General features: G+C 39.1%; 1 protein-coding gene across 2 annotated transcripts in view; it reads right to left on the bottom strand.

The window, feature by feature from the left end:
• Positions 1-24,509, bottom strand: part of LOC146375022 (cGMP-dependent protein kinase 1) — a 103,300-nt gene that overhangs the window by 10,843 nt on the left and 67,948 nt on the right. For both annotated transcript variants that reach the window (XM_084947713.1, XM_084947712.1), the window contains exons 5-8: positions 20,646-20,709; positions 13,283-13,360; positions 11,587-11,681; positions 2,294-2,359 (exon numbers count right to left, since the gene is read on the bottom strand). In XM_084947713.1, the coding sequence (XP_084803839.1) occupies positions 2,294-2,359; positions 11,587-11,681; positions 13,283-13,360; positions 20,646-20,709 (303 nt within the window). The remainder of the gene's footprint in view (positions 1-2,293; positions 2,360-11,586; positions 11,682-13,282; positions 13,361-20,645; positions 20,710-24,509) is intronic.

Consider the following 24,509-nt stretch of genomic DNA (forward strand, 5'->3'; position numbering starts at 1 on the left):
TTTGCATGAATATTTAGCGAATAAATTAAACATTTAAAACGCACTGTGTTGAGTGATAAAGAAATCATTGGATATTATGCAAGGTAAAAATCCTCCCATGACAATATTTTATATCTTTTTCAGTACTAAATAAATCCGTTAAGTGATTTAGGTGGTAGAAGCAGAGCAACAACATATTTTTATTCCTCTGTATTTCTAATTATGACAAGAAGAAAAGTGCAAATTCTGAAAGTTAAAGAATAGGTTAGAGCATATTAGATGGATATACAGAACAATAAGCTTCACAGCATAATAACTTGCTGAAATAAAATCCTCCAAATTTCTTGAGAGATTTGGTACATGAAAAATAACTCCCGTGTTTCGGCTCATTTCTCCCTGAAGTATGGGTTTCTATGCAAAATAAAGATTCCAAACATCCTGGAAGAACGACTAGCTGACACTTTTCAAGCAGGGCTCATCAAGCTGTCAGCTAGAAGATGCACTGCATCTGGTGTTTTCTCCTGTTGAGACCATAATGCCTGCTAGCTAGGGTTGTTTCTGAGCTGAGCTTTTCTCTAAATTTTTTGCTGCTTACAGTGTCTATTGGACTGAGCCAGTAAATCCCTGCTGCTTCTTTTTTTATTCTCTCTCGCTTTCCCACGGCTCCTGTAATTATCCTTATTTTACCTCTTAGCGTGCACACTGTTTGATTTTTAAGCGTCACACATGCACGGCTATCAACAAAATAAACAGAAGGGCACAGAATACCAAAAGATTCAAAAACAAATATTCTGCACCAAAACCAGCCTGATTGAGGGACACAAACGCACACACTGAACCACTTTTGTGGGCCGTGGCAGCATTAGCTGCTTGCATGAAAGGCAGCAGTAATCACCTGCACTGGATGACTCACTCACTATCCCCTCTGCTAGCTTTGAGGATGGCCCATTTGTGCCTGCTGTGTTCCCTAAGGCAACAGGGAGCCCCTTGGAAAGCTGATACCATTTCCTCTCCCCACACAGCCTGTCTCTTTTTAATGCAAGAGACAGCGATGCTACTAGACAGGCTGTTTCCTTACAAAGTAAGCGGTTATGAACTTTTTTAGATATACAACAGCTTAATCTTACTATTAAACATTATAAACACTGTAATTAAATGTCAAATTGCATTATTGCAACTGGGGGAAAATAGCAAATGTTTGAGCTCAGACAAACATAGTTGTGCTGTGGGGTGATGTGGTAAAAACAGTGGAGAAAATAGCAGCTGTTAGTCATTCCTGCATCTAGCATATATTTAAATTCTTGGATTCTGGACACGTTACACCTGATTTTCCAGCATAACTGAACAAAGCAAATGCAAATAAGTTAATTTCTTTGTTCTGTGTGTGGAAAATATTTACATGACAATCAAGCTGAGCCCTGAACATAGAAACTGAACAGGCTTAGATGATGGCGTGATTACATTTTTGTAACTTTTATCATCTCTAAAATTTAATGTAGAGCAGAACTATTTAACATCGGCTGACATGCAGTGCCTGTAGTGACTAAAATCATACATTTTGGATTGTAGTGTAACGCTAAAACAAGAAAGGAAGACTCATGAAGTTAGCAATCTTAAGCAATAACATTTGTATTACAGAATACAAATGCTTGCATTATGTAACACCAGCTAACATAAACTGGTCATACCAAACCAAATATGGCTGCAACAGCACACCCTCTGAATATATTAAAGTTTGTAAATGTATAATTTAATGTTTGTCATTTAAATCCACCTTTTAAGCTCTAAAATATAAAAGAGATACCAATTAGGCGAATCATGACCTAGTATAGGACCTTTTCACACATTTATTGAATTTGTTGAATTTTGGAAAGCCTTGATGTTTTGAGCCAAACGCCAACTAAATGTGCCGTGGCCACTTGTAAATGTGGATACGCCAATTAACTTGAGTCATGACCCAATACAGAACCTCTTTCTCAAATTTATTGAATTTGTGCCTAATGCACCAGAAACACAACCATAAATGCTGATGATGATGTCAGCCACTTACGGTTACGTCATTGGCTCTGCAAAGATTCATTGCAATCTAAAGTCTAAATCAAGCGTACGTCTGCTGTGGTCATGCACAAATGAGGAGAAGTGGCCTCAGATTGATGTTTCAGCAAAATCAAAATTTGTAGGTTTGTTTCATTGCTGCTTGCGACAGACATTTATTCAATGTAAAACTTGAAACATCCATTTTTTTAATGTAAATGAGACAGACGGTGTAGAAAAGTCACTAGTTTCCTTGAGGATTGATTTTATTGATACTCACTCTCGATCGATGACTAGACAGGTGACTGCGCCCGCAGCAATGACACTGGCCGTCCTGATGTCCTCCCTGGAGAAAATGAACACACAACACAATCAGGCACAACTGCAAAACTAAAACTTTGATCAAATCATAAAAAAGTGTGTTGCTGTTATAAAATAATATTTTCATTCATTTTAAAGACCATATCATGGAGGTGATTGAAATCTGTCATATCACTTCATATGCAAACTTGACACATAATAAAAATACATTAAATCACTGGCAGGCAACATATCACTGGAGAATTTGCATTACTCTTTATCATATTTGACATCAAGCTCATCTTCCTCTGATGACAGTCCTTCTTCGGACGAGTCACCCCAGTCGCACGAATCCTCTGAGTCCGTATCCCAAGACTCCATCCTTTACTGTGAAAATTCTTTTCCACACAGAGCCCCACAGGGATTAGCTCTGAATCTGAACCAGTGCACTGCCCAGGGCACCCCCCTAACAAAGGACACCTGTGTAGTAATTCTGTATAAGTTTCCAATCTGAGGATAGTGTTATCCACTTCAGTACAAACTAAAAAATGTAAAACAGATGAAAAATTCTTCGGGTGGTTTCCCATAAGCAGATTATTTCACACTGTATCCTTTAAAAAAAGTAATAAAATAAAATAGGAATAAGATTTGGTTATAAGATTGTTATAATATCCCAGAAGGGAGCAAATCAAAAGCTAAAACTGTCTACTTTCTAGATTTAAAAAGAGTCGATTCATTTTAGCTGGGGCACTAACAGAAGCTAGCCTTGGACAAACACTGTCTGTGCCTGGTCTGAACTCAAAGACATATGGCAACCTATTTCAATGAAGTGAGGTGACAATTCCTCCTCGTGCCATGTGAACTCCCTCTGCTGCCTTCCCTCGTCCAAACACACACATCCACAACCCCCCCTCGCCCAACACACATGCTCACGCACATGTTCACACACACTCCGCCTCGCTCTTGCTGCTGACCTGTCTGAATAAAGGTCACAGCTGGTGGAAGAACAAAAAAACACTGAAAGGTGAGGACTACAGAGGAGAAGGGAGGCTAGGGATATATTAACAGATGAGAACTGAGGCTCTCAAGCTAGCTGTGTTACAGAATTTCATTCACCTCTGATAAGCTCCAAGGACCTCCATCCATGCTCTTAATGCAATACCCTGGCCAACACTTCTCCACCTGTTCTCCTGCTTGCCCCCAACACTTTTCAAAACAATTGACATAGACATACTTGCAGTATTAGCAAGCAGTTTAATGGGTAAAAGAAGAGTGGTCTGTAACTCAAACCGCCAATGATTTAAAAACCTTGAAAGTATAATTATTTTCTTCTTCTGTCTGCTCCCTTTAAGGGGTCACCACAGTGGATCACCTGCCACCTCACCCTATCCCTAGCATCCTCTTCTATCACACCAACCCTCTGCATGTCCTCCTTCATCACATCCATGAATTTCCTGTTTTCTTCCTGCTTGGCACCTCCATATTCAACAAACTTTGTCCATTATATCCAACTTTGTCTTTAAAATATTTGATCTTTCTATCATAGTGCTACAAAGATTGATGCTAATATTAAACATGACCAAAGTTTCAAATAATGAGGTCAGCGTCTGTGCAAGTAGTTCCTGTGAGCAAGCTCCAGCTTCAAACTTGTCTAAACACAGTTTCTGAACATGTATCCTTAGTATGGCTTTCTCAGTGCTCACTGCTCTACCTTAGAACACAAAAGCCCCACCCACCTAGTGTTCAAACCTTCTGTTTGAGAGGACGAGCCAATCACAAGCAGTTTAACAAGAGCATGAGCAAAAATGAAGAGAAACCTGAGTGGATGAAGTCAAGGTAAGATAAATGAGGTCAACTCATTAGAATTAAACACAATTCAGCAGTTATAACGAGCAACAGTACACAATGTATTACAAAGGCTTGTCTCATAAAAGGAAGTGTACAATGTATGCGTCATTCACTAACCATGGTGATACAACGAAACAACATAACGCCACGGGCTATATTAAAAAAAAGTGTTTATGTAAGCATGAATCATCCTTCAGAGACCTCAAGGGTTTCATATTAGACGAAGCATTTTACACCTGTCCCCTGCTGCTCGACTGTAGCTGAGGAAAACAACTTTGTGCGCCATGGTAGTGATACTGGCAATGTTCTATTTGAAACACAATCCCTAAACAATATCTGTCAGTGTGATTCACACTGCTGAGCCTAAGCTGAGCCTAAGCCAAAGATGGCTCAGTACTTGTTAATTGTGGCACAAGAAGAAATGCACTGGAAAGCAGCCACACACACACATTTCCACAAGTAGTGTCACACTAAAAGCAGCTGCATGCTGTGTCTGGAATGTCCTTTAGACTTACACAGGAGCCTGTGGTGTTGATTTCCAGTAGACAGTTGAAATGAACATGGTAATTGGACAGTGATCTGGTGTCCTGGGAAAGGGGTTATGAAAATAATTTATGGTTGGAGGCAGAGAGTGGGGCAGTAGCTGTGGGCAGGGTGGGGGAGAATAAAAGCCAGGTTAAGACTGGGTCAAGAATTAGAGGTGACTGTGGAGGATGCAGGCACTGGTTTGTGCTTAACCCTGCAACGCCAAATGTTCCATGTTTGATACACGAGGTCTTGTAAGTAAGACCTCTACAACATCAGTGTGTGTGTGTTTCTTTTAGTGAAAAACCTGAATAAATGTTTAAACAATAAACTGCACAAAAATGCATGTAGTAAAAATGATTTAAATTAAAAGCCATACATGCAGAATAAAATTTAATGCCTTCTCTAAAAGAAAAAAACACTGTCAATGTTCAATAAACACTCCAGATTCATAAAATGAGAATTTTCTGACAATTATTTAATGGTTCAGGCTTTGCAGGGTTCATTTCTGTGGCTGAGATATTTTTTGAGATATATTTATATATATATATTTTAATTCAATTTTATTTTATTTATACAGCGCCAAATCACAACAACAGTCGCCTCAAGGCACTTTATATTGTGCAGTAGATCCTACAATAATATATACAGAGAAAAACCCAACAACCCTATGAGCAAGCACTTTGGCGACATATTTTAAACTATATATGTATATATATATATGTATATATATATATATATATATATATATATATATAGTTACAAAATAGATTTTATTCAAATAATAAAAAGTCTCACTGAGATTAAAGTAGCAACTTCTTTTGCAGAAGAGTCAGGCAGAACAAGTGGCAGGCCATTTTAACTAAATACAGCATCTATTTATCCACATTGCTCTAATCTGGGGAGAGCAATCTAAGCAGAGATGCCTAGACCTCCCTCTCCCCTGCCACCACCTCCAGTTTTTCAGGGGTGTTCCCTGGGGGGGTGGTCCTGGGGCTTTGACATGCATGAAACACATTACCTTGGAGGCATCCAGGAGGCATCCCAGTCAGGTGCCTAAACCACTTCAGTTGGTTCTTTTGATGTGAAAAGTGTCTCTACCCGAAAGATCAAGCTTGTCACCCTGGAGCAAGTTCCAAAGGGTGTCTGCCAATTATATTGTTAAATCTTATTCTTTTGGTCACCTCCTGCAGTCCGTAGCCATAAGTGAGGGGAGAAAGTGGATTGATAAATAAATTGTCAGCCTTTCCTTTGTGCTCAGCTCCCTCTTTACCACAGCTGTCTGTACCGATTTAAATTAAAAAGAGACACAAAATCACACAAATACCTGTATCAGTGGTCAGACAGAACATTGTGAATAAATCGAAACATATACATATGAATGTGTCTGCTTCCAAATCAACAACAAATACTGGGCGGAACAAATGCCTGGTTGTTTGCCTGGTGTCTCTTTTGATGACTTAAAAGTGCTAAATTTAACCTGAATTAAGAAAAAATTGTAAGCCACTTGCATCTTGAAACATAGTGTGTATGAAACTCCAAAAGCAATTTTCATTATTCGACACTAAATGAGTCCCACAGTATTTGTGCAGCTACAGTACTTCCCATTAAGTACAAATTGTATAACAAAGACTATACCCCCTTTCAATGCATGCGACAACTTTTTTTTTACATAAATTAATATATTTTCCTAGTATTCCAGGATGCTGCTCCTCAGTTATTGAAATCAAAATATTTCTCTGAAACACTTCCTTATTGGTGCATGAATTGTCTCCTTTGAAGTTATATTTCAGTCATGGGCTACAGTATTCTGTTATTAAAAAAAACACGGACCACACACCCCATGTTTGATTATTTTAACAAAGATAATGTGGGAAGTCTCAGATGTCTGAGCTTGCCATAAACACACTGAGCTTGTGTTTCTCATACAGAGCATTTATTTTTGAGGCCTGTGCAAAAATAAACCTTTTATGGTTGGCCTTCTATTTATTATTTCACACTGTCAAATCTCTGCTTGGACACACAGTTGGCACATCAGTCTGCCAGACTGGCACATTCTTAAATATTTAGTCATTTCGTTGTCAGTGCAGTGCAGTGCAGTGCAGGGCTCCAGCAGCAACTGAGTGCTTCCTTACCTACACCCAGAACAAAATCTGTGGCCTGTGGGGAAAAACAAAAGAAGCAGTACTCTTTTTTTTTTCTTCATATCTGCACTGCTACACAACAAAGGGATTTTTTCCCCCTAAAATAATGATTTAGAAATAAAAGCAACATGGGATTTGCTTTGATAAAGTGCTTCTGAAGCAGCAGCTACAAAAAAAGTATATAGTATAGTTACCAAAATGTGAAAAATTTGAGAGAATGTAGACAAAGCAATGTAAAATATTCAGAATTGTAGTTAATACTAAATGAATGATAGAAGCTAAAGCGGTGACTCAGGGGAAATCTATTAATAGCATGAGGGTATAGCTTGGAGTGAAGGGAAAGTGATGATTTTGTGCAATAGTGGCAACATATCCACACTATTACAAACTCTCACAGTGAATTATCAGAGCGCTATTGTTGGTCTGAAGGTGTTCTGACACCGATACCAATCAAACTTCTCTCTGTTACATCAGACTTCTTTTTTTAAATAGCACCTTCAGCTGGAACATTCCCACAAACATACCCACACAAAATACACTCAGGAGTTGGAGGTCAGGTCACACATTGTCTATGCAGGTGATGGTCCAACTCCTCCAATGAAAGTTAACACATCACAGTGACATGAGGAATGTCATATCAGATATGTTCTCCTTAAGTACAAACAACATATCACCCTCGAAGTGCGTCTCTTCCCGGAACATCCATCACTGGGAAGAGGTACATATATACTGTAGTCATTCAGGGCCTATAGATGTGCAAGCCCCTTAGAGAGTAATCTGATATTTCTTCCACTGCCTTAACGTATACACATCTCACGCCAGCACTCACACAAGCTCTCGCAAACCATTATAGCTGGCAGGGGAACTGACTTTGATTTGTAAATATGTTGTTCTCACAGATCAAAGGCAACGTCTTCAGATGGACAGAGTAGCCTTTGAGTATAGGCTATTGAGTTTCATGAGCAAGGACATGCACAGTTAACTCCTAATTAGAAAGATTAGAAAGCCCAGCAGAAGAGCCCTCTGATCAAAAGCCTAGTTCCAAGATGGCCAACATCTCCATCATTTCAATTTGCGAGACACCCTTGACCATCAAAGGTATAATCAAATAAGCTTCTCCAGCTCAAGACACTCTAAGACAAAAGGTGTTTATAACAAGAGACAGTGAGCCGGAGATAGCAGTTTGTTGAACAAAAGTGTTTCTCTTGATTAAACAAAGCACAAGATGCTCTTAAGCATGCTTTGAAGAGCTTTCAAAACTGCACAACATTTCAAAGTATATTGTGATAACCACTGACTATTTATCCTGCTGTATAGCCCATGTGCAAAACCCTCACTCCCAACAAATGAGTGATATGAGTAATGAATCATGGATAATATTAATGCTAAGCACATGCTGCACTTCAATTAAATCCTGTTAAATTCATTTAAAGTTACATCAACAGTCACCTCAAGGTGCTTTATATTGTAAAGTAAAGACCCTATAATAATAGAGAGAAAACCCCAACAATCAGACAGCTCCCTATGAGCAAGCACTTGGTGACAGTGGTGTCACGGCCAGCGGGGGCAGACCGTGTGGAGAGTGTGTGTGGTGGACCCAGGCGCGAACACAGGCGAGGAGACGGGAGTGAACTTAAACTGAAAGCGAGCCTTTATTTGGGCTGATGCAGAAGGGAGTAGACAAAACATAACAGGGACAGACTGCAACTAACCAAAAACCTAAACTGGAAAAACACTAACCTGACTGATAGGAATAACTATGACTACCGTGAACAGAATGCTGTGCAGATGCATGGAAACTGAACCAAATGGCGTGACGAAAACAGACATGAACATGACCTGCACGGAACCTCATCGTGCGGCTGCATGAAAAACAACATAAACCAAATGGCAAACATGAACTGCACAGAATCCTGAAAAACACTTAACTTGACCAGAGGGGAGGTACACAGACAACGCGACAACGAACAAAGGAAGACTGAGGACTTAAATACACACATGAGGTGATCAGGGGAAGTGGAGACACATGAGAACACAGCTGATGAAACATAATGACAATACAGGGGAGAGTAACACTAACTACAATGAACAAAGAACACCAGACTCTTACAAAATAAAACAGGAAACACAGAGACATAGACATGGAGATAAAACATGACATGAACTTAACATAACCACATAGACATGAAACATGTCATGAACTTAACCGCATAGACATGAAACGTAGACGCAGGAACCAGGGAGACTGAGTACAGGCGGAGATGACAGAAATAACTAAGAAATAAGGTCTGAACAGCAACCTAGAATTTAACTAGATTGAAAACGAATACAAAAAAATAAATAAAACTCAAACACTGGGTCACACGACCCAGTACCGTGACAAGTGGGAAGGAAAAACTTCCTTTTAAAAGGAAAAATTCTCCAACAGAACCAGGATCATGCAAGCGAAGCCATTGACTGCGACTGTTTGGGGGTGAGGCGAGGAGACAGGACAAAAGACACACTGTGCCAGAGACCCAGAGATTAATAATAACTAATTATTAAATGGTGAAAATCATCAGGGTGATTAAACTTTTTTTCCCCATTACATAATTTTAGCAGCACTTAAAAGAAGTCGCCGAATTCCTCAAAATCAGAATAGCTGCTACATTCATGATGCGTTAGAGCTTTGTGTTTGATTCTTACTCAACAAACAGCACTTTTAGTTTTAATACATGTGCGTAAAACATTAAAAAATGTCTACTTCAAAACAACAACAGACGTGTCCCTCCCCTAAGAAATCAAGCTTTCCATGCCTAACATGTCCCACATGCATTTTAATGCTCTGTCATCTTTTATCTTTTAGTCATTAGCTTTTACATTTAGGGAAAGCCCAACCATCTGTGCAATTCAAGCTGCTGTCTGAATATCATCCAGCAGCCAGTGTTCTCAAAGTGCAGCCTGGAGGCCAATGACAACCCTTGTTAACTTGTTATATGTCTAAAAGAAAATACTTTTCATTTAAATGTAACTTTACATTAATTTATTCACAGTTCATGTGATACTTTGATAAAGCACGGGATCAAGGCATCTTCAATTTTAATTCCTCTGTTCTAGCCACGATAGAAACAAATGACAAATGTGTGCAGTCAGGAAAACATAACAGTCACTTCATGGTTTTGAGCCCCCCCTCCTCTTTATATGTTGGCACACCATCAAAACTCATCAAAACCTGATTGAAATTATTTCTTTTAATAATAAACATTATATTTATTGTTTTGACATAAACGGAAATCTCTTTTCCACAGCACGATGCTTTGATTCGGTCTGTGTTTTCAAGCGCTGATGAGTCTGAGCGCTGATTTTTATGTGGCTTTCACATTCAGCAGCCACAAGATGGCGACATCTTCATTATTTTTCTAACACTGCTGTCTAAGTATGGACACACTCAAATGTGCATGCATGAATGCATATCTTCTCTGTTTCTACCTGACCCTCATAGACATAATATGCACTTCAGACTATTTTCCATCTCTTCACTCCCTGATGTTAAATAATCCATTGTCCATGGAGAGGTGCAATCCTGACAAGGAAGAGCAAACAGCAGTGTAAAAATATCACTTCAGCACAACGGTCTTGACGCCAGGTTTATAAAATACTGTTATAACATCTAAGTGTCTACAGTGAAAGTATTTGAGCACTTTGAGCAAACCAAATGTTAGAAACAGACATGAATCATTTTTAAATATAGTTACTTAAAACTGACCTGTGGGACATCTTCACAGCTAGAATCCACACTGCTGGTTCAGACTTATAACATACAAAGTGGTGTAATGTTAGAAGTGTGTAATCTCGTTTTATATCTGTTTGTTCCAAGTCAACATACACAGCTGCTAATAGCAAATGTTCACGAAAGAGTGCAGAAATTCATTAATACAGCCAAGGACATCATGGAGATATCGTTGATAACAGAATGGAGAGGAAAAGAAGCTAGATAATACTGTTCAAATGAAATGAGACTTGAACTGGTAGTGCGCACTTTGTGACAAACACCACTCTACTCCCAATAAATGATTTTTCCCTGTTGTTTTTCTGAGTGACATCAGTGTGTGCAAAATAGCACAGACGGGCTGTCACTCGGTGTTGTTGTGAGGGATCTCCGCTATCACTTAAGCATACCCCCTTCTCGATTTAGGCAAAAATAGAACTTGAGAAACATGAATGTGCCACAGTCCTTGCATGTGCGCTTATTTATACGGTCTTCAAAAAAGGGGCTGGAGGTGAAATAGCTGCATCTGCAGATAGTTGTTGCTGTTTACGCAGATGGGAAAATTATTACATAACCAAACAAATTAGAATGCTCACAGTAGCAACTGTGGATCAAAACGCGCCTTAATATAGACTGAAATGCATAAAAAAAGACATGTGGATTTAAACTCTTTCTCATATCATATTTAACAAGCTTCCTTCGGTCCAGAGAAATAATTCTTCTTTCATGTGTGGAAAATTTGCCTTGAACAGCTAGAGTAAATCAATTATCATAATATGGCCTAGCTTTAAGCAATTCCAAACATTTGCCAAGTTATCAAGGCTGTTCAAAAGAGTGAGTTGCGGAAAGAAAGGATATTGATAGGAGTTGGAGGCTAAGTGCCAAGTTAACACTAAGACAAAAGATATAAAAGACAGGTTGGGAGTGAAAATTAGAAGGAAAGCAGTGAAAGAATGGAAGATGGGAGATATAAATTGGAAGCGGCAGAATTATTAGGAACACTCTTACCCTTGCAGTGCTTTCTCTCCAAACCAGTCTCCTTTTCCGAGGCTGCGGAGGTAGACAGGCTCTCCGTTGGGCAAGTCTTCTCTGGTTACATTAACCTAGCAAAACAGAAAGGAAAGTTAAGGAGAAGAATAGTGATAATGTATGTCATGTAGATGTGTAGCGAGTAAAAAAGATGGATAACATTTAATTTAAAGACATCATTCCAAGACAGGGAATCATGTCTTAAAATGTCAGGTTCATCACATTGCTACAAACAAAAAGGAAGCGCTGCTGTAATGCAAGTCTGTTTCAAACAGGTAACTGTCATCACCATGAAGAATCTGGGAAGCACCATGAGCCAGAAGAAACATGAGTGATGGGGCTCTGCTGGGCCGGAAGACTTTACAAATCAAAGTGATGGCAGCTGAGTAGATTTTAGAGGAAGGGAATGAAGGCGATTGTTTCGTCAATTGAAGGATCTTGTCTTCATCCATTAGTCAGCACAGATGTAGCAGAAAATCCTGCACCGGCGCACTGTCTACACCTGAGTGACAGTGTAATTATTCACGTGGGAGCAGGCACAAAACAAAGAAAGGAAGTACAGGAGGTACAAAGTGTGATTGTGTGTGCGCGCTGGGTGACGTCCAATCTGGATGAAAGTCCTATAGGTAAAGTAGACTACACAGAGGCAAAGTGAGAGATGTGGAAATAACTAAGCAGAAAGCATTGACAAGGTCAGGTGTGTATGTATGTATGTATGTGAGTTCATTCCTGCACCCACACATCCATGACCGTACTGTTGTGCAACGTGACTTTACTGACCTTGTGAAATTTACAGCTTTTGTTTACTGCCAAAGTAAGGTAAAAAAAAAAAAAAGGACACAAAACAGGATGTAACAAAAGCACTCACATCTCACATATGTGAACTACTGGAAAATACTAGGATTATAAAGCACTAAAATATTACCAACACATTCTTATTACAGCATTACCCAATTTATAAATGATACAAATGATGTATAGGTGAGATTACAAACCATGTACCATCTACATTTTGTGGATGTAAGGGACTAGACGAAGGAAACATAATTGGATAAAACAAATTCTACCAAATTATTAATCGAACCAAAAAACAAGGTGATAGTAGGGGTTAGAGGACCCGAACTGTTGGACGAGCATTATAAAACCCTGTCAGGTGTCACTGATTGATCAATTTGTGGTCATACCTGCTGAAAACAAACAGCATGTGAGCTTGTGGATGTAACAGACAGGAAACAAGCTGTGAAGGAAGCACAGGAAATGAATGGAGAAGATGAAGATAACAAGCAGAGAGAAAATGAGGAGGGAGACTTGCAGCCATCCTGGCATCAAAACATGTTCACGAAAAGTATGTGAAAGCACTCCAACAGTGTTGAAGCCAGACAGGACAGTGCTCAGTGTGAAAGTCAGTGCTGATTACTGAAAAGTGGAGTCAAATGACTCCATTCTCCTTCCAAGATACCCCCGTCGCTGCTGAAAGAGATGATGAAAGAGGCAGCGCTTCTTTCTGACTTCTCCTTTAACCTATGGTGATTGATGACAGCCAACTTCCAAACAAAAATTCCACCCCATTCTATCAAAAAATAGGGGTCTTTTATTCTCCATGTACCACGATGCCCTGCATTGTGATGTCAGCTGATGATTGTTTTGGTGGTAGTCTGGACTGCACTGTCCTTACCTTTCCTTTACTGATGATGAAGAAGGTGTCTCCTCTGGCCCCCTGTCTGATGATGTACTCTCCGTCTTCATAATGTGTCTGTCAGAAGAGGAGAGGAGAGGAGAGGAGAGGAGAGGAGAGGAGAGGAGAGGAGAGAAGTGAAGTTCAGGTTCAATGTAATTAATTTGTCTCTTTTCTTATACTGGAAGTGAAACACTCTCACCAGAGACAAAAAGTACTCTTCAGAGGAGGAAAACCTGAATTGGGTGCAGTGATGTAAATCACAATTAGATATCCTTTTTCTTGTTAAAAATCACAGATTGGCAAACTATCCAGGGTATTTTGCTTCTTTCCACCCACTACTTGGTTGGATATGCTCTGTGACCTTGAATATGAATAAGCAGGTAAAGAAAATGAATGAATAAATGAATGTTGCTGCAGCAAATATGAAGGGAAATCACATTTCCTTCCTGAGAAAAAAATTAATACAGAATATCCATCCATTAATCACATTTTTCTACACCTGGTAATCCTATTCAGGGTTGTGGGTGCTGGAATGGGTGCAGCATGAACTGAGTAGGCTCCATCTCACACATGTAGATAAGGACTTTCACACTCACATTCATGGCTTGTGTTGAAAATAACCTCTAGAGGAAGATAATGCTTCTTCTCCAAGGCCAGTTTCTTAGGCTATACTAAATACTTTATATAACAGTTGGCATCATGGAAATAATTGAATATCAAATTATGATGTTTGCTGTATGATCCAGAACAATAACAGAAGGACAACAAACTGTTTCTCCAGCAAAATACACACAATGCTGCACATCTGGCCACAAGTCTAGACAAAAGACAGAGCTCAATAGTTCCTGTTAGATCATAAATAGACTCCACAGAGGGACTGACATTTGCCAGATTTTCATTCTCACGCAATTTTACCCAGGAAAGGTGCCTAACGCCTTACACTAAGCAGCGACATTCCTGTCTGCTGTGTATTATTTAAGGAAGAGACATTCCTGTCTGCTGTGTGTCATTTGAAAACAGTTTGTAGTCTGCAGCATGTTGAAGTCGTTATGCGTTGGTTAGTTCAGGTTTATTTATTATTGTTGAGATGAAAAAAAGAAATAGATCCAAATAACCAAAGCTCAGTCATGAATCAAAACAATCTTTCATAACTAGTATAGTCTAAGCGGTAGGGCAGGATAATTGATTTAATCAATATGTGACCCAGTGAAATATGATATTTGCTTTGGCCTGAATGGGCCAAATGAAATATGACACATAATTTAAAATGGTAGCAAGACAGTTTGTGCCTGTTACATAGTTGTGATTTGATCAAAGAGATGGAAAGGTTGTTTGACAAGGCTGCGTGGATCACCACAGATGTGCCACCTGTCACCACATAGGCTTGGTTTTCAATTTAAATATGGTGTAATTAACTACATTTCAAAATAGTTATTCTTGATCAAATCAAGCCTGCTGTCTGTAGCGTTAATCCTAGCAGCATTTCTTTCTGTTTATACACTGTACACTGTAAAAACAAATAAATAAAACACAAAATATTAAGTTGATATGATTCAATAGATTTTCGAGCTTTCTTAACTTGTTGCTAGCTTTGCTTTAGAACCTGATTTTTTTATTGTTCACCTAAGTACAACATTCCTGCGAGGTTAGCAATAAAATTCTGTATCAACAAGCAGAAACGTCTTTCCATGTGCTCTTTTATTTCCAGCAGCAGGCTGATCTGCATATTTGATTTGGCACATATTTTTTCACCAGATGAAACCCTCCCATTTATCCAGGCTTGGGACAGCCTGGGTTGTACACTAGCTTGTTACCCCCTGCACAAAGTTGGCTTTGTGCTTCCTCCCAGCTGTGAATCATACCTTTTACTTATGAGGTGAACATGCTAACCTTTTACACTATGGAAGCACACAATGTTTTTGCCAACTTTCACAGGTTTCCTCACCATTTTATTTATCCAGCATTCCTTAGACAAAAATATAGCAGCATAAATAGACGTGAAAGTTTAATGTATTTTGATAGTTTAGGGGTTAGAATGTTTAGCTAGCACATAAAAGGTCCCAAGTTCACAAACAGTGTGCTCTGACTGCTGGTGCAGCCCAGATAAATGGATAGCATCAGGAGGGGTGTCTGGTATAAAAATCAGTGCCAAACCCAAAATTTTATTAGCAAAACATTTGTAAAGTCAACAGCTGCAGTCACAAGGGGAGAAAACTCAAAACCATACTGGACCTTGATATTTTGAGTTTTCCCATCTTTTTCTTCTTGTAAACTACAAATTTGTGCAATATTTTTTATTGACTTTGCTGTCATAGACAAACTGTCTCCTTACTCTTTATTAGAGTTTAATTTATCCCTGCCTTTCATCTTGTGATATAGTTTCAGAGAATATTTTCCCGTTACTCTCCACATATTTCTGAACCTCCAGAAATGTTTTGTTAGGACTACAATCCATTCAGAGTCATATATCCCACCGGTTTCTTTATTTTGGAAACTGAAGGTTCTTATTATTTATTACATGAATATCTATTTTATGTTTTTTTTTATTCATGAGATATATTAAAGTGAAGGAAAATATCGCTGATGTTAATGTTAACTCACAGGTGCATTCTCAACTCATTGTCTCTACATCTTTATTTTCCTACATTTCTCACTTGTAGAGGTCAGTTTTAGGTTTAGAAGTTATACATTCTGGAATGATTTTTATCCCATCTGTTAATATTTGCTTTGTAACTGCTTTGCAAGGCAATGTTGTTCATGTTTCAGCCATAGCAACAAATATCATTTCTATTGAACAGCTATCAGCTGAGATGCATGAACTAATATTTCTGTTATCAACACACATTTAAATACCTACAAACAGTTATATACTGTATTTTATTATCATAATTGTTGCTATATATTTAAAAAATATTAATTATTCTTATTATTCTTAGCTTGTTGTCGCATATATTAAGGCATATTATCTACTGTATGATAATTTTGCGTTTCTGCATAATATTTGCAAACATTTACATTTTAAGTAATAACAACAATGACTATAATTACAAATGAAGTGGAGGCTTCAAAATAAATACAATGCACTGTTTATTTGTTATGTTTGTTATTTTTAGTGAATTTCAAATGGTACGAAACAATAAATTGACACTGATATTAAAAGTAGTTCAGATTTTGACAGCAATTAAACACGGGTTTAAACGAAAATTTGTCTGTGTGCAGCGCTACATGGATGATTGCTTGTCATGTTGATTGGAACTAATTTCTAGACTTCATAAACAAATGTATAATTGTCAGCTTTTGGACGCTACCCAACTAAAAACTCTACTAAAAACTCCAAAAAATTCTTGCCCATCCCTTTCTGTGCCCCACTCATGTATTGACCCATGTGCCTGTTCATCTTAGCCGCTATGATGCCTGACAGGAGCTTCCACGTGATGCTGAGGCAGGTTATTGGTCGGTAGTTGGAGGGGACCGGTCCCCTCTGGGAGTCCTTGAGGATCTGGACTGTCTGGCCTTCGGTTAGCCATTCTGGGTGTCTCTCGTCAACTAGCAGCTGTTTCATTTGTGCTGCCAGACACTCGTGGAGTGCAGTCAGCTTCTTCAGCCAGTAGGCATGAACCATGTCGGGGCCTGGTGATGTCCAACTCTTCATATTGGAGACCCTTTCTTGGATGTCTCCCACTGTGATGTTTACTGGACCCTGTTCAGGGAGGTCACTGTGGTCTGCCCTCAGATCCACTAGCCACTGAGCATTGCCGTTATGTATTGCATCCTTCTCCCAAATGCTCTTCCAGTATTGTTCCGTCTCCAGCCTTGGTGGTGCTGTTCTCATATTGTTCCCCTGCCACTGAGAGTACACCTTGGCTGGTTCTGTGGGAACAGCTGGTTTATTCTCCTGCCTTCTATCTGTCTGTTGTACCTCTTTAAGCGGCTGGCAAAGACTATGAGTCGTTGCTTGGCAGTTTCCAAGGCCTCAGGTATGGACAGCTTCCTGTACTTCTTACACACCTTCTTCATTGCACCTTTCTGCAACTCCAATAGTTGGCGAACCTCCCTCCGTGCTACCTTCATCTTAGCCTCTAGCCTCCGTCTCCATGGAGGGTACTGCCCCTTGTGGCCGTTCAACTTGTAGCCAAGCATCTCACTGATCACTGCTGCCGTATTGTAGATCAACTTGTTAGTCTCCGTAATGGTAGCTGTAGGTATCGTCCGTAGTGCTGCATTAACATCATCTAATGTTTCATGTGAGAAGACTGAAATGGTTTCTACTGGACTGATTTCCAGAAATTCCTCCCCTAGTAAGTGAAAAATTTAGATAGTCATCTCACACAGAGCAGGTACCAAAGAGCAGCAGTACTCTGAAGCCCCAGCTGTGTACAGGTTGTCCCACCTAGCACCCAAAATAATCTCTACTGTGCACATACTGTGCACCCCCCTTCTCACCACAATTTACCACCACATTTAGTCTGTTATTAGACTCAATTGGCTTCTCTCAAAATGTAAAAGAACCCACCCACCACTTTAATCACACTCTAGATCTTGTTTTAACATATGGCATAGAAACTGAACATTTAACAGTGTTTCCTGAAAACCCTCTCCTGTCTGATCATTTCCTGATAACATTTACATTTACAATAATTGATTACACAGCGGTGGAGAGTAGATTTTATCAAAGTAGATGTCTTTCTGAAAGCGCTGTAACTAAGTTTAAGAATATAATCCACCCACTGTTATCATCTTCAGTGCCCTGTACCAACACAGAGCAGAGCAGCTATCTGAACGCTACCCCAACAGAGGTTGATTATCTTGTTAATAATTTCACCTCCTCACTACGTACGACTCTGGATACTGTAGCTCCAGTGAAAACTAAGGTCTCTAATCAGAAGTACCTGACTCCGTGGTATAATTCCCAAACACGTACCCTAAAGCAGATGACTCGTAATCTGGAGAGGAAATGGCGTGTCACAAATTTAGAGGATCATCATTTAGCCTGGAGAAATAGTTTGCTGCTTTATAAGAAAGCCCTCCGCAAAGCCAGAACATCTTACTATTCATCACTGATTGAAGAAAATAAGAACAACCCCAGGTTTCTCTTCAGCACTGTAGCCAGGCTGACAAAGAGTCAGAGCTCTGTTGAGCCAACCATCCCTTTAACGTTAACTAGTAATGACTTCATGAACTTCTTCACAAATAAAATTTTTATCATTAGAGAAAAAATTACCAGTAATCATCCCACAGATGTAATATTATCTACAGCTACTCTTAGTACCATTGATGTTAAGTTAGACTCTTTTTCTCCAATTGATCTTTCTGAGTTAACTTCAATAATTACTTCCTCCAAACCATCAACGTGTCTTTTAGACCCCATTCCTACAAAACTGCTCAAAGAAGTCCTGCCATTGATTAATTCTTCGATCTTAAATATGATCAACCTATCTCTAATGGTCGGCTATGTACCACAGGCCTTCAAGCTGGCTGTGGTTAAACCTTTACTCAAAAAGCCATCTCTAGACCCAGCAGTCTTAGCTAATTATAGGCCAATCTCCAACCTTCCTTTCATATCAAAAATCCTTGAAAGAGTAGTTGTCAAACAGCTAACAGATCATCTGCAGAGGAATGGTTTATTTGAAGAGTTTCAGTCAGGTTTCAGAGCTCATCACAGCACAGAAACAGCTTTAGTGAAGGTTACAAATGATCTTCTTATGGCCTCTGACAGTGGACTCATCTCTGTGCTTGTCCTGCTAGACCTCAGTGCAGCGTTCGATACTGTCGACCATAATATCCTATTAGAGCGATTAGAACATGCTGTAGGTATTACAGGTACTGCACTGCAGTGGTTTGTATCATATCTATCTAATAGACTCCAATTTGTGCATGTAAATGGAGAGTCCTCTTCACACACTGAGGAGTTCCACAGGGTTCAGTGCTAGGACCAATTCTGTTTACATTATACATGCTTCCCTTAGGCAGCATCATTAGAAGACATAGCATACATTTTCACTGCTATGCCGATGACACCCAGCTCTATCTGTCCATGAAGCCAGATAACACACACCAATTAGTTAAACTGCAGGAATGTCTTAAAGACATAAAGACCTGGATGGCCGCTAACTTTCTGCTTCTTAATTCAGATAAAACTGAGGTTATTGTACTCGGCCCTGAAAATCTTAGAAATATGGTATCTAACCAGATTCATACTCTGGATGGCATTACCTTGGCCTCCAGTAACGCTGTGAGGAACCTTGGAGTCATTTTTGACCAGGACATGTCCTTCAACGCACATATTAAACAAATATGTAAGACTGCTTTCTTCCATTTGCGCAACATCTCTAAAATTAGAAATATCCTGTCTCAGAGTGACGCTGAAAAACTAGTTCATGCATTTATTACTTCCAGGCTGGACTACTGTAATTCATTATTATCAGGATGTCCAAAAAACTCACTGAAAAGCCTTCAGCTAATCCAAAATGCTGCAGCAAGAGTACTGACAGGGACTAGAAGGAGAGAGCATATTTCTCCTGTTTTGGCTTCCCTTCATTGGCTTCCTGTTAAATCCAGAATTGAATTCAAAATCCTGCTCCTCACATACAAGGTCTTAAATAATCAGGCCCCATCTTATCTTAATGACCTTGTAGTACCATATCACCCTATTAGAGCACTTCGCTCTCGCTCTGCAGGCCTACTTGTTGTTCCTAGAGTATTTAAAAGTAGAATGGGAGGCAGAGCCTTCAGTTTTCAGGCCCCTCTTCTGTGGAACCAGCTTCCAGTTTGGATTCGGGAGACAGAAACTATCTCTACTTTTAAGATTAGGCTTAAAACTTTCCTTTTTGCTAAAGCATATAGTTAGGGCTGGACCAGGTGACCCTGAATCCTCCCTTAGTTATGCTGCAATAGACGTAGGCTGCCGGGGGATTCCCAAGATGCATTGAGTTTTTCCTTTCCAGTCACCTTTCTCACTCACTATGTATTAATAGACCTCTCTGCATTGAATCATATCTGTTATTAACCTCTGTCTCTCTTCCACAGCATGTCTTTTATCCTGTCTTCCTTCTCTCACCCCAACCGGTCGCAGCAGATGGCCGCCCCTCCCTGAGCCTGGTTCTGCCGGAGGTTTCTTCCTGTTAAAAGGGAGTTTTTCCTTCCCACTGTCGCCAAAGTGCTTGCTCATAGGGGGTCGTATGATTGTTGGGTTTTTCTCTGTATCTATGAAGCGCCTTGAGGCGACTTTTGTTGTGATTTGGCGCTATATAAATAAAATTGAATTGAATTGAATTGAATTGAATAAGAGAGTCTGAATGTATGAAAATCATTTGACATGTCAGAAGTAGGCTGCAGATGTCACACACAACAAGGTACTTACCTCCTCAAGGACATCAGCGAGCTTGCTCAGAATATCTTCCTGTAGGCCGTGGAATGAGGGGACGCTGCAGAAGAAAAAAGAAGAGCTTTTATATGAGAGAATACACAGCTTCACGCATAGTGAATATTACTAATTAGCCCTCTGTTTTTTTCTAGATGAAAAAAGATGTAGGAATCAGTGTAGCTGGAGGCTTAGTATAAAGCTGAGGGAAGAAAGCATATCCTTTTGGAAGCTGTGAGCAAAAATAAATAATAAATTTGAAAAATCTTGATCCTCTTTGAAAAAAAACCCCTGAAACATAAAGTTGTCATTTTCATATTTTACATGTCTTTTAAAAAAGCAAGAACTCAAAAATTTCATGAAACATTTGGCAGGTTTGTTGGTTGCATGTGCCTACAATCACAATGAGTCTGCATAAATTTGCATTAACATAAATAACATTAGAGAGAAAAGTCACTTTAACTTAATGTTCCTGAAAGGTTTATTCAGGCTCATTCAGACATACCTACACAGTCAGGTAGAGCACCTGGGATCTCCTATAAGGGCAATATTTTCTAAATGTACAAAAGACAACTTGCACTTGTGGCCTTGAAAATCTCTTACTTTTATCACAAGCTACAAAGAATTTGAACAATGACGTTTTTAGTGAGCTGTGCAACTCACATTCATCATTTAAGGTGATTATGTGCTGTTCAGACATGCTAAAAGGGACACAAAGTGTGAAAAAGTTGAACTGCTCTCCTGACTTTTACAGAAAAGTGGCCAGGGTGCTCATTCAGACATGAAGGTGACACATTCATATGCTGTAAGGGGATTGAAAAAGAGTGCAGGTGTTTGGGTACAGTGGATACGTGTCATGCAGCCCTAGAATGTTCACAGAGAAAAGCTGTCTATCATCTTTCAAGCACAGTGTTGAAATTGTTATGATTTGCTTTGCTGCTCCAGGGATTGATTCACTGATTCAGTTTTGCATCAAATGAAAGAGTGCTTTAAGATAATGTGCTAGGCCATCTGTCCAAAAGTTAAAGCTGAAACTGCCCTTTTCAAGAGGATGCTTATCCTAAGCACGCTAGCATATTCACCAAAGAAAAGGTGAGTTATGGAGAGCCTCAGTGAAAGATCAATTGTGGGTGTCTTGATTCTGGTGCATGCACACAAAAAAACGCCTACTTAAATGAGTTATTTCTGTTTAAGAAGAAAATATTGTAATAATTCTTAGGCCAAGGGTGTACTTCCTTGGCCACAGTATTACAAATTATAAATATGACTTGTTGCCAAAGCTAAATGTTCTATTAGTGTTAAGTATTTCATTTTATCTGTAGGCTCCGTGTCAAATGTTTGTTCTCCAAATATGTCATATTGTTTCAACAGTGGATATCAACAAAAGTTCACCAGAAATAGAGGATTTGAGTAGGAGTACTTCCAGGATTCAGACTGTTTTTGTTTGAGGTGCCCTTTGGATAGTATACACATAAGCAATCAAAGAGCTCAGAGACACTCTCTTTCAACTAAGCATCAAAATGTCTTCATTCTCATGGCATGATTCGGTTTAACCTAGAAAAACAAAAACAAAAATTCATCTTGTTATACAAGCCATCATCTAGATGTTAGTTTTCCTGGAAATAATTGCTTTTATTTCTGCTAGTTTTTCCACCACTTTAAGCAGAACATAAAACAGCTGCATTGCTCCACAACACAAAACATGCACTCAAAAGAAAGGCTCTAAAATTGTTAGTTGTCAGCATATTTTTTAATGTTTTATTCTATCATGTGACTGTCAAGTTTTTGCTTTTTATTGCTTCCTGTGTGGTATCATTATTTTTTTCATCCTATTTTTAGACATACTTTGTTCAATCACAGCATGACTTTGATCTGAGAACCAACAAACAAATTCAGATATAGGCAGCGGGAACACTCAAAATCTGTATTTTTCTATTGTATGGCCTATATTTTAGCACTATTTTCCAGCATAAATGGGCAGCATGAGTAGTTACACAGCTGGGCATCACATCCTACGGTTGAATACGCCAGTATGAGCCCATAGTGTTTGTTCCATTACTTCCTGGCAGCCTGAATGAATGCTGCCTGCTATCAACCCTGCTAAATAAAAACTAGCCTAATGTTTATCAAGGAGGAGAGAAAATAACCCCGCGTTGGTGAACAAAGGGCTTATCTCCCCGTATCGTCTCAATCTCTCGCTCTGCCTCTCTGTTTCTCCATCTCCCCTCCCCCTTAATTTTCCATGCTTTATTACAGTAATCTAAACCATCTTGTCACAGCCACTGTGCTGATCCTTGTGTTACTGCTTCCCCGACAAAGGCACTAGTTAACCAGCTCAGCAATGAACACATGACACTTACTGTACATGCAACAGAGAGAGTTTCAATCCCCCGAGCTGAGAAGCTGTTGACACAAACAAAAGGCGTCTGTCGCAGTAAATTTCTGATTCAACAGCTTAATTATGTTACAGCTGAGTAATTACACAAGGCCTGTGGGGAAGCGTGGATCTGCCATGCTTTAGGCACTGTGCAGTTATAAAGCATACAATTTTAAACAATTTTCTATTAGAATCCTGTAAACACCTACAAAAAGGTACTATTTTCCTGATAGCTGGACTTTTATCTGAAGTGAAAGGGGACAGAGATCTCAATAAAAGCCCACAATACATCAGTTCATAGAAATGTGCATTTTCTAAAGCTGGGTGAGTTTTTCAAAAAAGCTAAGCTTTGAAATTACTTTTCCTGGAGCGACTCAATAAGAAACTTAAAACACAGGCAGGTAACGAATTAAAGGACAAACTCACTTAGGTTGAGAAATACAAAAACACTAAATGGTTTGATGAGAATAAAAATAATATAACTAATGTACTATGCACTTCATAGTCACCAGACTATCCAGACTATCCACGGAGACTAATATGTTAGACAATGCTCTCTATAGCATTATTATTAAAACATCAAAAGGAATTATCTTCTGAAAAAATGCAGCTCATCCCTTCAGTAAAGTACCAGAGATTCAGAGTTGTTGAATCATTATCAATGCAGATTAAAGCTTTTCCAGCAGAATATTTTGGCTCATCATCTTACTTAAACATATTATTTTGGTTTTCCTTTCATTTGTCACCTGTCTGTACATGTAAAGAAAAAATAACAAGACAATCTTCACAAGTGCGCTCAATTCCCCCCATGCACAATGTGGGGCTTTCTTTGCCCGTTTTTCTTCTTCACTGTTTGTCAGAATAAATCTATAATTTCACAGCAGTTAAACGGGTGGGCACAAAACTCACGGGGACCAATATGTGTTTATTACTTTCATTAGATCTGTTTCTAGGAAATTAAACAGGAACATAATTATCTGTGTGCTGTGAGTTTGCAAACACTGTTATAAATCTCAGATTTCTCCCCCCAGGTATCCCTTTACAAACCAAACACACCAAGGGATCCCAAAACAACCAGTACATACACCTATTAAATATTTACTTAGTCTATCAGTCGGACTGTTACGTAAGTCCTCCTGACAGGCAAGAGCTGTTATACTGAACAGTGTGTGCTAATATACTCAGCAGAGGGACTGCAAATGTTTGCGGTCTTTATTAGTAAACGATATCACTAAAATAGATTACATCTTAGATGAAATATTAATAGGGCTCCATATGTGGTTAAAATAGATTCTTGGTTGTGTTTGTCTTAAAGTCTGGCTTTATCATGAAACTGCACTCCAGATAAGAAATGAATTTATTCTGGGTGACCGGCGGGAGACTGTCCTTAAAAAAAGAAAAAGTCATGCTGTTCAAAAGCTTTGCTGACTTGCAATATCTTTGTGACTGCGGGGATACTGACTGTCCTATTTTAAGCAGGAAAAAAA

This window comes from Perissodus microlepis, chromosome 13, assembly GCF_051167445.1.
Source record: "Perissodus microlepis isolate ML-2025 ecotype Zambia chromosome 13, ASM5116744v1, whole genome shotgun sequence".
In the NCBI taxonomy this organism is placed as follows: Eukaryota; Metazoa; Chordata; class Actinopteri; order Cichliformes; family Cichlidae; genus Perissodus; species Perissodus microlepis.